This window comes from Chionomys nivalis, chromosome 7 (genome assembly GCF_950005125.1).
Source record: "Chionomys nivalis chromosome 7, mChiNiv1.1, whole genome shotgun sequence".
NCBI classification, from domain to species: domain Eukaryota; kingdom Metazoa; phylum Chordata; class Mammalia; order Rodentia; family Cricetidae; genus Chionomys; species Chionomys nivalis.
The window spans coordinates 82,271,159-82,288,495 of record NC_080092.1 but is presented as its reverse complement, the minus strand read 5'-3'; the positions used below and the strand labels follow the sequence as shown (position 1 = coordinate 82,288,495).

Below are 17,337 nucleotides of genomic sequence, written 5' to 3'. Positions count from 1 at the left end.
GCAGAGGCAGGTGGATCTCTGTGAGTTTGAGGCCAGCCTGATCTACAGAGTTCCAGGACAGCCAAGGCTAGTCAGAGAAACCCTGCCTCAAAAAGCAAAAACAAAACAAAAGGTGGGACTGGGAAAAGGAAGTGAGCAACCCTGGCTTTTCTAGAAAGCTCTGTGTAATCCAGGCTGGCCCTAAACTCACAATGATCCACCTGTCTCTCAAGTGCTGAGACTAAAGGTGCGGACCATCAAGGCTGACACCTGGGCCCTTTAATTCTATACCTTTTACGCTGCCCTTGCCAAAATAGGTAAGTACATTCCGTGCTTTGCTTTTTTTAGTGTAGCAGGAGATGGCTTGATCCCATACAAAATGCCTAGTGCATATTCCGAAGGCAGAGCTGGGCTGGTGGGCCTCTAAATGTACAATTTGGGAGGAAGACTTTTATTTATTTATTTATTTTGAGACAGGGTTTCTCTGTGTAACAGCCCTATCTGACCTGGAACTAGCTCTTACAGACCAGGAGGGCCTCGAACTCACAAAGATCCACCTACCTCTGTCTCCCGAGTGCTGGGATTAAAGGCGTGCGCCACCACTGCCTGGCCTGGAACAAGACTTTTTTTTTTTTTTTCCCCCGAGACAGGGTTTCTCTGTGGCTTTGGAGCCTGTCCTGGAACTAGCTCTGTAGACCAGGCTGGCCTCGAACTCACAGAGATCCGCCTGCCTCTGCCTCCCGAGTGCTGGGATTAAATGGAGGAAGACTTTTTATTAAAAAATAAAATATTAAAATAATTTGGGAACAGACCCATCGGTAGACCTTCCAGGCAAGGGGCCTTGAAGCCTAAACTTCATTAACTATTATCAGTCTGCCTCTCCTACATCCTTTGCCTCCAAGCCGGCCACATCAGACTTCGATACACTTCGATTCATGAAACGTGGCAGAAATGGGACGTGGAAGTCCTGCGAGTCTCATTTCCCCCAGGAGACAAGAGGAATTACACCAGCAGCGAAACTGTGAGGAAGGAGAAGGCAGTGTGCCAAGGAATAGCCCAAAGAGACAGTGCGACCCAGCTGGCTGCGATGTGACAACAGCAGTGTTATTGTGGCAGGAGCACAGGAGCCAGGAGCAATGGCGTTGCCCGGGGAGCGATGGCACAAACCATGCGTGGGCTGGCCTAGTGGAAGCGGGCGTCCTTCACATCGCCTTCTCCCTCCCTGGGTCTAATCCTGACAACCCTTCAGCTGAGCAGGGGAGGCGAAGCCCACTAATAGCCGTTGGCGGTGCGAGACCAGAAAGTCGTACACGCCCAGGCCTTTCCTCCTCAGATTTGCTGGATGGCGGAATGCGGGAGGTTCTTACGCCGGTGCCCGGGTGGCACCTCCTGCCCTAGGACTGGGGTGCCGAGCTCTCTACCCGGCTCCCCACCGCCGCCGGGGAGGGGGCAGCGCCCGCGGCCTGCTTTCTCAGGGCTGGCCGAGCCTTTTTGACAAGCTGATTGCGAGGAGGGGATTGGCTGATCCAGGCGTGACGCTGGTAACAACAAAGGTGGAGTTGGAAGAAATTAAAGGAGAGGAAAAAAAATTGAAGGGGGAGCTAGCAGGCGACTGGAGGCAGAGACCAAGGGTAGACGCACGAAGCTCCGCTCCCGGTTATGATTTTCCCCCTTCCAGCTCCTTCGCACAAACGCGCCGGGATTTTGCTCTAAACCCCCACCCGGGCCGCGGCCTAGTTACGGAAGCCGGGATAGAACGGATGGCCACTCCGCTCCGCTGCGTCTTAAAATCTTCCCAACTCCCACTGACAGTCTCCTACGACCCAGGGGAGAACTTTTTGCTAACTCCTTCGATCCTAAGGCCGTTGAAGATGGGGGGCATCGAGAACAACGAAAGACTCGCTCTGAAACCCGGAAGGCCCTCGCGGGGCATCGAGATCGAACGAGGCGGGGTGTTTCCCCCGGTATTTCGATGTGTTGCAAACCTAGGAGCGTCTTTATTTTTTCATCTTTGTAACACCCCCATCGCCCCCACCCCGCTTTAGCTTCAGGGTTGCAAAAGCAGAGCAATAAAGAAAAAAACAAAACCTGCGCACACACTCAGACACACACCAGTGGCGACAGGGGAAGAGTTGGAAAAACGCAGGAGAGAAGGAGGCAGGAGAGAGCGGGGATGGAGCAATGGGAGCGAGAGAACAGGCAGAATCCCTCACAGATCCCCCTCCGGCTTCAAGCTGCCTCGCCCGCCCCGGCAGGGGAGCGAGGAGTCGGGCGAGCAGATGGAGCAGAGCTCGCTCTAGGCAGCTGGCTTGGCCGGAGACTGGAGGAGCCGCCAAGCGACCGGCTGATTGGAAGAGAAACGCAGAGCGATGGAGGCGGGGGTAGGAGGACGATTTCTCTGCGGGGACTGGCGGCGGCGTACACGCCCGGGTCGGGCGCTGCAGAGCTTGGCTAGCTTTCAACCCGCGCTCGGCGGCTCCAGCCCCGCGCACCCCCGCCCCCAGCCCTGCCGACGGCCCCGCAGGTGAGTGCGAGCCGAGGAAGGGAAAAAAAAAAAAAACCTAACACCGGAAAACCTCTGCCTTGAAGAAGGGGGAAAAAAGAAAAAAAGGAATTTTTCTTATTCCTTTTTTAAAATTTTCGTGCAGCCCCCAGAGCGGTGGGAGGGAAGGGGTGAGGCTGAGCCACCCGGAGGAGGCGGAGGGGCCAGGCGAGGCCGGGGCGGCCCGGGAGGCGGCGGCGCCAAGGCGGCTCTGACGGGCGAGCGCTCGAAGCGGCGCTGCGCTGCGCCGAGGCGGGCGGGCGGGCGGAGCGGGGCGGGCGGAGCGCGGCGCGTGGGGCTCGCCATTAGCCGTCGCTCCGCATCGCCATCTCGGGCTTTGTCTGGAGACTCGCTGCCCCGGCGTCGGCAGCTGCGGAGCTGCGACTCCGCTCTTCCGCCCGCCGGAGTGCCAGGTCCCCCCGGCCCTCACTAGCACCCACACGATCGGTAAGTGGGCCTTCGGCGCGGCGGATTTCGGGGGAAAGGGGTTGCTCTCCGGCGGCGCCAATCTCCGGGCTCCACGCGCCCGGGGCAGGCCTAGGGGAGTCACGCCGGGCTGGACTGAACCGGCTCCCTGGCGCTGCCGGAGCCAGCCGCTCCAGGCTGTTTTCCCGGCTGTGCGGAACAAGAGGGATTTGGGGCTTTTTGTTATTTTTTTTTTAAGGGACTCGCAGTATATTTTTTTAAGTTCCAAGAGTTCCGCTCGGCGATAAGGGGACCGGGAGGTAGGCGCCGAAACCTGGCACCGCGATCGGCGAGCGTGAGCTCAAAGCTGGTCGCCGCGCTCCGGAGACCAGGGTGGGCGAGCACTCGCTCGCCGAGGCGGGAGACGAAAGGGAGCAGATGAGAGCTGGCCCGGAAGACCGAGCCTAAGCTCGGAGAGCCTGGAAGAGAGCTCTAGAGCACGGCTGCCGGCACCCGCGAGGCTCGCCGGCCACCCCTCTGTACTCCCTCTCCACCGCCGCACCTCGGCCCTCCCTCCCGCGCCGGCCAAGCCTGCTAGTTCCCCCGCGGGGCTGGCGAGGTCGCTCTCACCGCCTGCTTGTCTGCCCGCCTAGGCTCGCAGCCCCGCCGCCATCCGGGCGGCTGCGTGTCTCCCTGCCCCGGCCCCCCCCCTTCCCCGGCGGCAGCAGCAGCGGCAGCCGCCGCCGCCACTACAACCACCCCCCTCCCCTCCTTCCTTGCCTCCGCCTCGGCCGCCCGGGTCCCCCCAGCGCCCGCCCCTCCTCCCAGCTGCCCCCCGCGGAGCCCGCCCGGGCAGGCTGTGGGAGGGAGCGGAGCCGGCGAGGCGGGCGGGCTGGCGCTCGCTCCCCGGGGGTCGGTGTGCGCTCTACGGGGAAGGACGCGCTCGCTGCCCCGCTTCTCCCGCCCCCCCTCCCGCTCCTCCTCCTCCCTCCTCCTCCCCGCTCCGGCGGCGGAGGCTGCTGCGGCGGCGGGGGGTGTGCGAGCTGAGGCCGGGGCCGGCGGGCGGGCGGCGGGCGGGCTGCCTGCAGGCGGAGGGCGCTGTGCTTTGTGCTTTTCGCCGCGAGGAGCAGCAGGCAGCAGCCACAGCCGCCGCCGCCACAGCAGCAGCAGCCGCCGCCCCAGCGCCGCCGCCGCCGCGCCCGGAGGAGGAGCCGCTGCCGCCGCGGGAGGGAGTTGCGGCTGTGCCCGGCCGAGCGGGGGAGGGCGCCGAGCTCAGAGCCGGGAAGGGAGCCGCCGGAGCGGGGAGCTCAGAGGCCGCGCTGCGCCGGGTAACCGAGGCGGCGGAGGACGTGCGCCGGGGCCTGGGCTAGAGAGCGAGCCGCGACGCCGGGCGGCGGTACCGGGGAAGACTGTAGTCGAGCTGACCGGGACACGGGGAAGGGCGCCGAAAACCGGGGGTGGGAAGGGCAGGAAGCGAGGCCCCAGTTGGAGGAGCCCGCGCTTCTTCGGCCGGCCGGTCGACAGGCGCAGTTCTCGCCGGCCGCCGGAGGGGGCGGCGGGGCCGGTGAGCGCAGCGCCCCCGCCTCGCGGCCGCCGTCCTCCCGCCCTCTGCTTGGCTCGGCTCCCCGGAGGCCGGGGCGGGGGCGCCGGCAGGGCTGGGCCGCAGGCTCGGGGAGGAGGCGGCCGTTCCCGCCGCGGTCTCGCCTCTGCGCCGGGCATCTTCCGTGCGCGTCGGGATAGCTGGGCGGTGGCGGCTTCTCTGGCCCTGGTGGGTGGCTCGGGGGCGGGGGACAGGCTAGGCCGCTTCTCGTCGGCAGCTCGCCTGCCCGGACGGGCGGCGACCGCGTTGGGAGGTTGGAAGGGGGGGGGGGGAGCAGCGGGAATCCGGATCTGTTCCCCGGGGGCGGTGCGGCCGCTACGCTCCCGGGCTGGCGGCGGCTGCGCTGCGTCCGGGTCCCCGCCGGGTTGCGGAGGCGGGGGGAACCGGCCGGGGGGAAGCGGGAGGAGGAGACTGATGCGCGCGCCCGCTTTCGTGCCCGCGCGCGCCCTTTACCCGCCCTTCCTCCCCCGCCCTCCAGCCTGGGGCCTCCCCGGGGCGGGCGCTCATCGAGGGGGAGGAGGAGGAAGAAAAAATTTTGGGGGGGTGCTGGGCCGGGGGAAGGAGGCCGGAGGGCGGGCGCTAGCTGCACGCGGGAGCTGGGAGCAGTCTCGCGTGGGCAGGGGAGGGCGCATGCGGCGCAGTCGGGCTGCAGGGTCTGGGGGCTGGAGTAGGGAGGAGAGGGGCTCACTCCTGCACCCACCGATGAAGTCTGTGAGCCTCCTGGTTGGGTCTCGCTGAGAGTGTGGACCTATGCCCCCTCCCTGTGGGAGGGGGTGGGATAGAAAGTCTCTCTCCTCTCTTCCTACCTGAGTGGGTTTTGTATCTCTTCGAAAGGGTGAGGTGGCTTTGACCCCGGGTTGCCCGGCCAGCGCGACCGAGGAGGTGGCTGGACAGCTGGAGAATGAACGGAGAAGCAGACTGTCCCACAGACCTGGAAATGGCCGCCCCCAAAGGCCAAGGTAGGGGTCCCTAGCTTGTGCCCTCTTTAAACTTGATTTTTCTCACACGAACTCACTAGCTTCTAAGGTTCCTCTGTGCTGCGGTCTGTGAACTGGGAGAGGGTCTGAATTTTACAGAGTCGAGATCCTGTCAGTTCTGGGTTTGACTGAAATAAATCCAGATTACTTACTCTGGAGTTTCTATGTTATTTACCTTCTGCTGTGCTCGAGTGAGGGGCAGGGAAGATCCATGTAGGTCAGTTCCCAGTTAGCCTCATATATTATACCCTCACGTTAGAAGAAGAGAAGATGCCTGTCGGGCAGGTAGAAGGAAGAAAGGGCTAGGGTAGTTCAGTGGTTTAGGACCCCAAGGCATACAGACGAACAAACTATAGATGGGTAGCCCCAGCCGCCGCTGTCGGTGTAATGTCTGTGAAGCCGAGCATCTGGCAATGCTTGTGAGACGTTAGGGAAGAGGATTATGGGTCCATGTGACTCCTGCTGAAACCCTGGCCCAGGTTACTGGATGCAAATGAAAATCAAGAGCTCCTTTGCATCCTGGTCATGGATTCCCCCAGCTCAGCTTCCAGGGCAGCTACTCTCCAGAGAGGCTCCGAGCTGTGGCAAGGCTGCACTTCAGCAGCTGAAAACAATTGGCCCGAGATGCCCTTTTGCTGAGGAGTTGGGCTGTGATGGCAACTTGGAATTCTGGGGTTCTCTAGGGAGCAAGGCCTTGAGAATTCTACCCGCCTGAATGCCTTTTCTCAGAGCTGTTGTGTGTGGTTCTGATGTTGGAATTAAAGGGACTGAGAGTGTCTTTTAATGTTAGTCTCCAGTAGTGCTGGAGAGACATCTTCATGGGGTACCTTATTATCCACACCCCAACTCAGACCTTGCATGCTTGTGGTACCCACCTAAAACATGACCTAGAATATGAACGTTACCTCCCCTCCTTCCTTCCCTTTCTGATGAGCCGTTTACCCATAGGACCCCCAAATCACAATAGTGTCACTCCATCTTGTAAAATGAAAAGAGGCCCATAGCAACCGAGCGTGTTAGAAATGATAGTTTTGAGTAAGCCAGACATGATATCCAGTGTAGCTAAGTATGGTGGTATCTGGTCCAGGGCTCCTGCCCTAATCATGTATGGCCACAGGTTTCGGGGCTGAGCCAGGTCTAAGGAAAGATGCACTAGTTCAGATGAAAAGCAACCGGGGGCTTTGGGAGGAAGGACATGAAGAGAATGGCATGAGCCAGTGTGGTGACTTCCCTTACTTCACCAGACCGCTGGTCCCAGGAAGATATGCTGACTTTGCTGGAGTGCATGAAGAACAACCTTCCATCCAACGATAGCTCCAAGTTCAAAACCACAGAGTCGCATATGGACTGGGAAAAGGTGGCTTTTAAGGATTTCTCGGGAGACATGTGCAAGCTCAAATGGGTGGAGATCTCAAATGAGGTAACAACTGATTCCTACTTTTGACACATGAATATGCATTATGCTTTTATCTCTGTTCCTTGTTTGTTTGGTTTTTGAATCAGGAGAAATGGGGAAAGTGGAGTAAACCTGTCATAGTGGACAGAAGGTGTTCATTTGTCAGCTCTGATTTGTACCTGGCTGCCAGCAACAGCCTAGCACTCACTTCTTTCTCGGTAGCCTTGAATACTTACTGCCTTAGGCTTCTATGGCCCACACCAGTCTAAGGGGTGGAAGGTGGTACAGCCACGGAAGCTACACTGAATCAGTCCCTCTTGTTGTGACTGCCCTTGGGTGCATCCTCGCTGCTTGGACCTCTGCAGTGGGCACGAGTTAGTGCCTCTGGGTCAGAGGTTGTCTCATTTAGTGAACTCACTCTGGTGAGGGATTGGAAGAGAAGCCTGCGCTGTGGAAGTGGCATTTCCCAATTTCTTTTCTCTTCCTTCAGGTGAGGAAGTTCCGTACACTGACGGAATTGATTCTTGATGCTCAGGAACATGTTAAAAATCCTTACAAAGGCAAAAAACTCAAGGTGAGTTGCCAGGAGGAAAAGCCCAGGTGTCCGAGTCTAAAGAATGGTTGGTGTCTAACCTCAGGTTTTTTATTGTTGCAGAAACACCCAGATTTCCCAAAGAAGCCTCTCACACCTTATTTCCGCTTCTTCATGGAGAAACGGGCCAAATATGCGAAACTCCACCCTGAGATGAGCAACCTGGACCTGACCAAGATTCTATCTAAGAAATACAAGGAGCTTCCAGAGAAGAAGAAGGTGGGGGGAGGGAAGTTCATATGGGGGGAGGGCAGAGTTGCTTTCAGGTGAGAGCAGCTGATGGTTTGGGTAGGTCACTGGGGTAGGCCTAGGCCTTAGACAAAGGGACTCGACATTGGGTGTGGATGGCTAATACAGCAGAGCCGAGTGTGTGTAGAGGCTGGCCGTGGTTATCTGTCGCCTCCTAGGCCCACATAAGGTCAGACAGGCCCCGTTAAAGGGGAAGACCTGGAAGGCACTCAGGATGATCGTGTACCCCGCAGCCATCGGTGCTGTGTTTTGAGCAGTCACACTGAAGCATCCTCCCTGGCAGTGTGTGCAGCCGTTCTCTGCTTAACTATCCAAGAGGCTGCAGGAAAGGGCATTGGATTGATTGGTGGATTGTCCCGTGTCTGTGGGGCGCAGGAATGCTGAGTATCCTGGGTCTTGCCACTTGCATTTGGAGCCTCTGACCCCTCCAGTGCCCTCCTGCCATAGTCACTGGAGTGAGCTTGCTTCCCACGTACAAGGTCACGGTCTTTCTTCCTTGCCTCAGGCTGTTCCCTACAGAAATGGACCTCTGATTAGATTATCAGGGACATTTCACTTTTGGGTCGGAAGTTGTCCTTGTCCAAACCTCCTGGCAGTTAAAGCCAAAGACAGCTCAGGCTCTCTGGAAGGCAGAAGAACTCTAAACAACAAAGAGTTCACAGAATAATAGGATGGAGAGCATTGAACACCAAGAGGAGATGGTGGGCAGTGAGACGAGAGACGTCAGTGAGAAGCCGGAAGGTGTAGGGAAAAAATGCACACTGGTGGACGAAGGACAGAAAGTTGTGGGTATCAAGCCCCCCAAATGGCACCAGCCAACATACTGATTAGCCATTTTTCTGCACACTCTGGCTAAGTGCTTGTGCACCCTTATTGTTGAATCCGAAATGGAATAGGCTTGGATGGATAAAAGCCACTGTCGGTGACCCATACCCAAGCCAAGGGATGGCAAGAACTGCCAGAGATACAGTTGACCCTGTGGGTGAGGACTTGGGTCAGTGACTACACATGCCACCAAACCCCCAAGGGATGGGAGGGAGGGGCTAAGAAACAGGGTCAGGGGGTTCAGAGAACCTAAGTGGGAAAAGCATTAGCATGAGCGTACCCGTTTGGGTCTCCTGCCTGTTGCCAACTGGCTGTGTCGGGGCTTCAGGTAAGTCACTCTACTACTCTGCTCCTGTTTGGGGTGTAGAGGGTGAGCCAGAACCCAGACATGCCTTGTCTGAGGAGGACTGAGGTTACGCCAGGGCTTCATTGGGAAGCATGGGGAAATGAGCTGCCTCCTTGCACCTGGTTCCTCTTACAAGAAGGGGTCTGGTTGGGTGTGAGCCTTCAGAATGAGCTGCCTCCTTGCACCTGGTTCCTCTTACAAGGAGGGGTCTGGTTGGGTTGAGCCTCCAGAATACAGGGAGGAAGGAAGGAAGAAATGTCTGTTACATGGGAACCAGGATGCAGGATGCCAGAGGAAAGGTGGAAAAGGAGAGTTCTGGGGGAGCCTAGAGGAAGGGACCAGAGGCAGTCAGGCTTGATGACCATGAATATGAGGAATACTGGAGACCCACAGCTGATGTGGGCGGGAACCTTCAAACTCAGGACATTGGGGTGGGACTTAAATTGCAATAATTCATTTTGTACACCTTCAACTCTATCCTCGCCTACCTTAGAAGCAGAATTTAGCCTCCCTGGTGCTATTAGGCATCTTGGAGGGGATAGACTGACATCAGCTGCCACAGGGTGGGAAGAGGGAGCAACAGCGAGAAGGGTTCTGTGGTGTTAGAGGAAGGGGTGTGTAGTCCTAGCTTGCTACTGTCCACCCAGTGGTGATACCGTGTCCCCTGGCTTCTGGGACATTTTATCTTAAGAGAGTAGGATGGAAATTGGGTGTCAGGAAGACCCCTGTAAATCCCTGTCTGGTTATTCATCACCAGGCCTAGCGTGAGTTCGACTCACTGAGGGCAGAGACACCATACCTCCAAACCTTAGCAGAAGGCAAGGCAGTCAGGAGGGTGGCTTCTCTAGCTCTGGGTGAAATAGCCCTTGGGTCCTGGATGACCCCATCCCCTCCTCCCCTCAGATGAAATATATTCAGGACTTCCAGAGGGAGAAACAGGAGTTCGAGCGAAACCTGGCCCGATTCAGGTAAGGCAGAGGAGGGCCATGGGGCACTGGGTGTGGTAGGATAAAACTATACTGGCTGGAGACGAGAGCTAACCATCTACAAAACATGGAAGTCTTGTGTAGACTTGTTAGTGTCAGGTTCAGGGGCAGGAACAGGCTGCCAGCCACTAACTTCCACTAAGCTCCGGCAGGAGGCCTAGAAAGAAAGCTTGGGTTGGACAGCTAGCTGGGGTCTGCCTTAGCAGCGCCCCTGCTGACCCTTGCTCTGGTCCCCTGGCTAGGGAGGATCACCCTGACCTTATCCAGAATGCCAAGAAGTCGGACATCCCTGAGAAGCCCAAAACTCCCCAGCAACTGTGGTATACCCATGAGAAGAAGGTGTATCTCAAAGTGCGGCCGGATGTGAGTGTCTGGCCAAAGGGTAGGGGTGGAGGGCACATGGCGGTGGCTAGGGGGGAGCCGCGCCTGGTGGCTGGGTATGGTGCAGGGGAGCAGGAGAGGAGGCCCCTCCCCAGGGGGGGTTGCATGGACAGGGCCTGGGCCAGCTGGCGTACGAATGAGTGTGTGTGTGAGCCTGCCCCTTGCACCAAGGCAGATCCCAGCCTCTCCACTTTACCCTCCTGGCCTGTGGTGGACACTTGTGTGACCTCCTGTGGCCTGAGGGGGGCGGGGCCTCTGTGCCCCTCACCCCCCTCCCCTGCCCCTGGCTGCCTGTGTGTGTCTGACGGCTTTTGGTTTGCAGGCCACTACGAAGGAGGTGAAGGACTCCCTGGGGAAGCAGTGGTCTCAGCTCTCGGACAAAAAGAGGCTGAAATGGATTCATAAGGCCCTGGAGCAGCGGAAGGAGTACGAGGTTAGGCTTCCGCTGCGCTCCTCCCCATCCGGCTCTTCACGAGCCTCTGCCCTCTGGTGCTACCGCATTCTGCAGGTGGCAGTCATTCCCTGACCCTCTGTTGAGGGAGGGGCCCTTTGGGGCCCCTCACCTCTGCCCCTACCGTCTCATGACCCCCACCCCACGGAGAGATCTCAGGCTAGGGCAGAGCAGGGTACCGTACTGCAAATGACACAGCAGACACACAGACATACACGGCCATCCCCAGCTTTGCACCCTGCCTCCCTTCCCCAGCGGCTCTCCCCCTTATCGTGTCCCAGCTAACCCCATACTCCGTTACCCTCCACTCCCCTGCCTCTCACTCTGCAGGAGATTATGCGTGATTATATACAGAAGCACCCCGAGCTTAACATCAGCGAGGAAGGAATCACCAAATCTACCCTCACCAAGGCCGAACGCCAGCTCAAGGACAAGTTTGATGGGCGACCCACCAAGCCACCTCCGTGAGCACTGCCCTGGGTGGGTGGGAGGGCGAGTGGGCAGCCAGGGAGCTGGGCCTTTGAAGAACTTGAACCCAGGTTGGGCAGCTAGGAAGCCTGTTGCCCACTTGCTCATGGTCGTGCCTTCTTCTGGATTAAATAGGAACAGCTACTCCTTGTACTGTGCAGAGCTCATGGCCAACATGAAGGATGTGCCCAGCACGGAGCGCATGGTGCTATGCAGCCAGCAGTGGAAGCTGCTCTCCCAGAAGGAAAAGGATGCATATCACAAGAAGTGCGACCAGGTACCACTCTGATCTTTGGCTCCTGTCTTGGTTGGTTTTAAGCGTGAGATTTGCCCCACAAACAGCCAGGCTGTTACTCGTTGGTCACATGTGCCTTGGCCACCTGCTTCCAACTTGGCAGTGTGTAACATCTGCATCTGTAAAAGCAGACAGCTCAGGCTTTTTGTCTACCATCTTTGGGGGAGAGAAGGTTACACCCAGTCCCTAGGAGCCTGCTGAGGGTCCCCAACTGACTGAGTCCCCTTATTTTCCTAGAAAAAGAAAGATTATGAGGTAGAACTGCTGCGGTTCCTGGAGGTGAGTGGCATGGGGGACAGAGGGCGAGTTTGGCAGGCAGTCCTAGTCTGAACCTGCCTGCCACAGCCCGCGCCCTTCTCCTTCCTGCTCAGAGCTTGCCCGAGGAGGAACAGCAGCGGGTCCTCGGGGAGGAAAAGATGTTGAACATCAATAAGAAGCAGACCACCAGTCCAGCCTCTAAGAAGCCTTCTCAGGAAGGTGGCAAGGTATGTGCCACATGCCAGCCACATAGGGTGGAGCCACTTGCCCACGCGAGGCTCCTGGTAACTACCTCTGACCCTCTCCATCCCATCCATCTTCTAGGGCGGCTCTGAAAAGCCCAAGCGGCCTGTGTCTGCCATGTTCATTTTCTCAGAGGAGAAGCGCCGGCAGCTACAGGAGGAGCGGCCTGAGCTCTCAGAAAGCGAGCTTACCCGCCTGCTGGCCCGCATGTGGAACGACTTGTCCGAGAAGAAGAAGGTCGGGCCTTGGAGAGTCTGGCACCAGTCTCCCCTAGGGGCCTCCTGGGCCACTTCCCCGTGCTTGCAGTTAGGGCCACAACGCTCGCACCCTGTGTGAATCACTCACGTGCCCCTGAGCAGGAAGGCGGGAAGCTGTCAGCTGGGGTTGTCCTCTCCCTTGGAGAGCAGCCCCATGGGTGGGGCGGAGTCTGCAGGACATTAGTGCTGCCTCTAGTCTCTGCCGGCCCCGCCCTCACCTCTGCCGGCCCCGCCTTCTTAGGCGGAGTCAACTGCAACTGCTTGATGGGCTTAGCGCGCCCCCTAGGGGTGGTTCGCATGCTGACGCCAGCTGCCTTTCCTATAGGCTAAATATAAGGCCCGAGAGGCTGCTCTGAAGGCCCAGTCTGAGAGGAAGCCAGGTGGAGAGCGTGAAGAGCGGGGCAAGCTGCCTGAGTCACCCAAGAGAGCTGAGGAAATCTGGCAGCAGAGTGTCATCGGAGATTATCTGGCTCGCTTCAAGGTAGCAGGGAGTTTGAAAGGATTGGTTTGTAGCCGCCAGTAGCAACAGGACCCCTTCCACAGCTGATGTTCTTCGTTTGTACCTTAGAATGACCGGGTGAAAGCCTTGAAGGCCATGGAGATGACATGGAACAACATGGAAAAGAAGGAGAAGCTGATGTGGATTAAGAAGGCAGCAGAAGACCAAAAACGATATGAGGTGAGAAGGGGCTGAGCAACTTGGCTCCGTGTAAATAAATAGGTGCTGGGCCGGAAGTGCAAGGTTCCAGATTCGGTTGGGCCAGTCTCTTAACCTTCACCCTGTCACAGGCTAGGTGAGAGTCAAGGTGCTAGCCTCTTAAAGTGCTTCCTAGGGGACATAAGCTTAGTTCAGAAAACATTTTGAAATGGACCTCTTGATGTGCTAACTTGGCAGGTGGTTGCTTCAGGGAGAGTCTAACTATGGATTCCAGACTAGCCACCAACTCTGGGTCTTCTTGCGTTAATCTCTGGCATGTTGGGATTGCGAGTCCATTCCAGGCAGTTTGTCCCCTTCTCAGCATGTAAAAAAGCCAGCAAAGGCGTGATGACAATGGGTGGGGCATGTGGGGGTGAATGTGACCTTTCCATGTCTCCACAGAGGGAGTTAAGTGAGATGCGGGCCCCTCCAGCTGCTCCGAACTCTTCCAAGAAGATGAAGTTCCAGGGGGAGCCCAAGAAACCTCCCATGTAAGCCTGAGGCTAACGCCTGTCCTGGCGTGAAGATGGGTCAGAAAGGTGACTCACCTAGGACCTGGACCATGCATTCCTGTGTCACCCCACCCTGCAGGAACGGTTACCAGAAGTTCTCCCAGGAGCTGCTGTCCAACGGGGAGCTGAATCACCTGCCACTGAAGGACCGCATGGTAGAGATTGGCAGCCGCTGGCAGCGCATCTCCCAGAGCCAGAAGGAGCACTATAAAAAGCTGGCCGAGGAGCAGCAGAAACAGTACAAGGTGCACTTGGATCTCTGGGTCAAGGTGAGAGGGAACGGGCGGCATCATACAGGCTGGTCCTCATTCATGGTTCCTTTGGTGACTCAGAAATCCTTCAGGGCAGTGGGCACTGGTACTTTTAAAGCTAAGGAAGCCAAGGCATTAAGTAACTTGCCAACTTACCTAGTTAGTAGAAAATCCAAATCGGCTGCAGTTCCTCCCTCCTAGCCAGGGACAGTGGACTTGTAAGCCCTGACCAGGCTGTCAGTCTCTGTTTCTCCACTACTTGGAGCAGTCAGATTTGTGCAGTAAGGAAAATTGCCTGTCTGTCACTCAGATAGGCTGACCAAAGACCCGGAGAGATGGCGGAAATTAAGCGTTCTAGAATTTTGTCATTCTGCGTCATCTCACCAGTGACTCAAAGACCAGGGTCCAGGTGGGGCTGGTGCTAGGCCTCGTGAGTCATGGGGGAAACTCTGGGGTTTAGGAGGTCCTGAGTGTGGAGCTACGATTTGGGCATAGCAGTTGGGGAAAATTGATAGGAAGCTGGCTGTCGAGTTCAGGATGACTCAGAGAAAGGCGCTTGTGACAGAATCAGGAACTGCTCTGAGCCCCTGTGAGCTCTCTGCAGGGACCGAGGTTTGGGGAAGCTGAGCCTAAAGGTAGCTGATGGAACATGAGTGCTCTACCTGGGGTGTGTGTAGCCAGCAGTAGTCTAGGGATCTCTGACTCTCAGCTCTTCCCTCCAGAGCCTGTCTCCCCAGGACCGTGCAGCATACAAAGAGTACATCTCCAATGTGAGTGGAGTGGGGGTGGCGGTGGGTTGGGGAGACTCTGTGGGAGCTGGAACTCACTGTGCCGTATTTCCATCCTTTCTGGTAGAAACGTAAGAACATGACTAAGCTTCGAGGCCCAAATCCTAAGTCCAGCCGGACCACCCTGCAGTCTAAGTCGGTAAGGAGTCCCTTCAGGATGGGCGGTGTCCGCAGGGCGGGGTCTGGTGAGGTGGAGGTCATCTGCCACTCATGTGTCTCCACTTCCCAGGAGTCGGAGGATGAGGAGGACGAGGAGGAGGATGACGACGATGACGAGGAGGAAGAGGAAGATGATGAGAATGGGGACTCCTCCGAGGATGGAGGGGACTCTTCTGAGTCTAGCAGCGAAGACGAGAGCGAGGATGGAGATGAGGTGCGTAGACAGCATGGTGGAAGGGGGGATCATGGGCCGGAAGGGGGGCTACCCGGTGACTGTGGGTTCTTATTCTCCAGAACGAGGATGACGATGAGGACGACGATGACGACGAGGATGACGACGAGGATGAAGACAATGAGTCTGAGGGCAGCAGCTCCAGCTCTTCCTCTTCAGGGGACTCCTCAGACTCTGACTCCAACTAAGGCTCACCCCCCACCCTGGGCAGGCAGCCAAGGAGAGCCACTGCAGAGCTCCCTCCCCAACTGACCACCTTTGTCTCTCCCTGTGTTCTGTCCCCTGTCCCCTCAGCCTCCCCCACTTTCTTTCTTTCTTCCTTTTTTCTTTTTTTTTTTTTAAAAAAAAATCAGTGGGGGTAGGAGGCTGCATGAGCCCAGGCTAGGACTCTGCAGTCTTGGAGCCATCAGCTCCAGGGGTTCTCCAGGGACAGCAACCATCAGACTGAGCCAGCATTGGACCGACCCACCCCATCCCCCTTCCGCACTTGCAGTGCTGACGTGGACAATGGACCAGGGAGTTTGGGGGTGGGAGCGTGTCCTGAAGAGTTTGGTGAGGCCTCCACACCTGCAGCCTGCACCAAGGTGGATGTTCAGGGGAGCCTTTCCTTCCCAGAGGGGCTTGCCGCCTGAACTCCCACATTGAACTGGAGGGAAAGAAGGGTGCTGCCTTCAAGAAAGTGGGCAGTGTCCATGCCCCTCTCCCCTGCCCCTGCAGGAAAGAGCTGCCTGGACCCGTTCATGGGGGAGGGGCAGAGTGTTTTTTATATATGTGTATATATTTTTTTTTTAAGCGCTGAGCTGTCAACGAGACGTTTCCTACCGATCTCGGCTACCGTCTCTGTTGTCATTTCTGGGAATGGGAGGGCTCGGGGTTGGATGGGTTGAGACTTAAAAACGGTCTTGATATATAGACTGTGAGACTGTGTGTGTGCGCGCGCGCCTGTTGTGTGCTTGCTGTAGCATGGATGCACCTGTGGATAAGGAAGTGTGCCTGAGTGCATTTGTGTGTCTGTAAGAGAGAACCCACCTCCATGTTTGAATCTGGATAAAGGGTTGATAAAGGCCTGGGAGATGGTGACCCTGACAGGAACAGTCCAAGGCTGCCCCTCCCTGCAGTCTTCCACTGTGGTGGCTCTCTGGGTCCATTGTAGAGGGCATGGAAACCACCTGATGCTTCCTACACCAGTTTGCCTCTGCCAGGGTCGTGTATCTCTGAGCTGCTGCAGTCTGTGCTGTCCAGCAGGAAAGTGGGAAGGGGCAGACAATGGTATGAGCCTTAAAGCTTCCCTTTAGTAGTAAAGGTCTCCTGGCTCATCTGGGGGTGTCCCTGGGGATTCAGGAAACGTCCTGAGATCTTTTTACCTACTTGTCTTAACTGCCTTCCCTCATGTCTTCTGGCCACCCCCATTTCCTTTGATTTCTCAGGTCTACCCTCCCCTCCTGCCTCCACCCCTGTATCTGGGGGAAGGGGCTGCAGAAGGTGCTTTCAGCAACTGGCCCTCTAACCCTTGGGGTTAGTCCCTGGACTCTTCATAAGCAGAGTCCCCTCACCATGGAGATTTTCACTTTGACTAAGTTGGCCAGAACTGGTTTTGTTGATGCTATTGGGTTTTGTGCTGCCCCGTCTTTTGCCTCTTGAATGAAAGCCAGGGGTGGGAAGTAGGCTCTCCACAGAAAATGTGGGGCTGCAGCCCAGCTGCCAGCCCCCCTTGAAGGCCTAGACTGTTGTGAAGACTCCTGGAGAGTGATACCACCCTACACACACACTGTCCTTGTGCTAAAAATCAGTGCCAGGGTTTTAAGTTCCTGAGAGGGCTTCAAAGAATCCCATGTCCTTGTTTGAATACCCTGGACCATTACACTTGAGTGAACTGTTCTCTCTTAAAAACAACTTTAAACACTACATGTATTCCTCCCATTTCAAGTATTGGGACATCGTTACAAACAGCTGTGACACCGGTGGGGGGGGTGTTGGTGCTGTCAGAGGTTGCCCAGGGTGCATTTTAGCACTGGGACCCCTCTCCCCCTTTTTTTAATATTTGAGGAGTATTTTGTAGGTTCCAACAACCACTGATTGAATTTGTACCACCACGGGAGCAGCTTAGATGTGACTGACCCAGCTTAAGGCCCACTGTGGAGGTTTTGTTTTCCCCTTTTTGTACAATAAAATGAAAAACCAAGGTTTGACTTCTGTCTGGTCACTGGAATAAGTGGGTGGCAGGGGTTACCCAGTAACAGGTTTGACATAAAACCCTTGAAGCCAGCTTCTTTGCCCTTTCTGGAACCTGTTTGCTAAAGATTCTACAACCAACCTGCCTTCACCTTATTCCTGAAGTTTCTCAACTCAGCATCTTCATCTGGGTTTGAGAAGTTGGCAAGTAGATGTTTTACCCAGAGGGCATTGCTTTAGGAAAGGAGGTAACTGACCATTAGGATAAAGGATTCA

General features: G+C 56.8%; 1 protein-coding gene across 6 annotated transcripts; it reads left to right on the top strand.

Moving 5' to 3' along the window:
- The first annotated feature begins 2,381 nt into the window (after window positions 1–2,381).
- On the top strand, window positions 2,382–15,714 carry Ubtf (upstream binding transcription factor). Of its 6 annotated transcripts, none has more exons than XM_057774339.1 (21): window positions 2,382–2,503; window positions 5,361–5,485; window positions 6,748–6,923; window positions 7,390–7,473; window positions 7,555–7,710; window positions 9,815–9,879; window positions 10,140–10,260; window positions 10,601–10,711; window positions 11,060–11,193; window positions 11,333–11,474; window positions 11,730–11,771; window positions 11,864–11,977; window positions 12,075–12,230; window positions 12,576–12,731; window positions 12,819–12,929; window positions 13,350–13,438; window positions 13,539–13,728; window positions 14,433–14,480; window positions 14,566–14,637; window positions 14,728–14,871; window positions 14,952–15,714. In XM_057774339.1, exons 2-21 carry the CDS (start codon window positions 5,428–5,430, stop codon window positions 15,075–15,077), a joined length of 2,295 nt encoding a protein of 764 aa, XP_057630322.1. In that variant the 5' UTR covers window positions 2,382–2,503; window positions 5,361–5,427; the 3' UTR covers window positions 15,078–15,714. The 6 variants fall into 6 exon arrangements, with proteins under 6 accessions (XP_057630322.1, XP_057630319.1, XP_057630318.1 ...); XM_057774336.1 differs by lacking the exon at window positions 2,382–2,503 and adding an exon at window positions 2,783–2,968; XM_057774335.1 differs by lacking the exon at window positions 2,382–2,503 and adding an exon at window positions 4,121–4,254.
- The last annotated feature ends 1,623 nt before the right edge of the window (window positions 15,715–17,337 follow it).

What these genes read in the sequence shown, in the direction of transcription:
- Ubtf (XM_057774339.1), top strand. Translation starts at nt 5,428, where the DNA reads ATGAACGGAGAAGCAGACTGTCCCACAGACCTGGAAATGGCCGCCCCC. An exon ending in CGACCCACCAAGCCACCTCC is followed by an intron (nt 11,194 to 11,332) that starts GTGAGCACTGCC and finishes TGGATTAAATAG; the next exon opens with GAACAGCTACTCCTTGTACT. An exon ending in AAGACCAAAAACGATATGAG is followed by an intron (nt 12,930 to 13,349) that starts GTGAGAAGGGGC and finishes ATGTCTCCACAG; the next exon opens with AGGGAGTTAAGTGAGATGCG.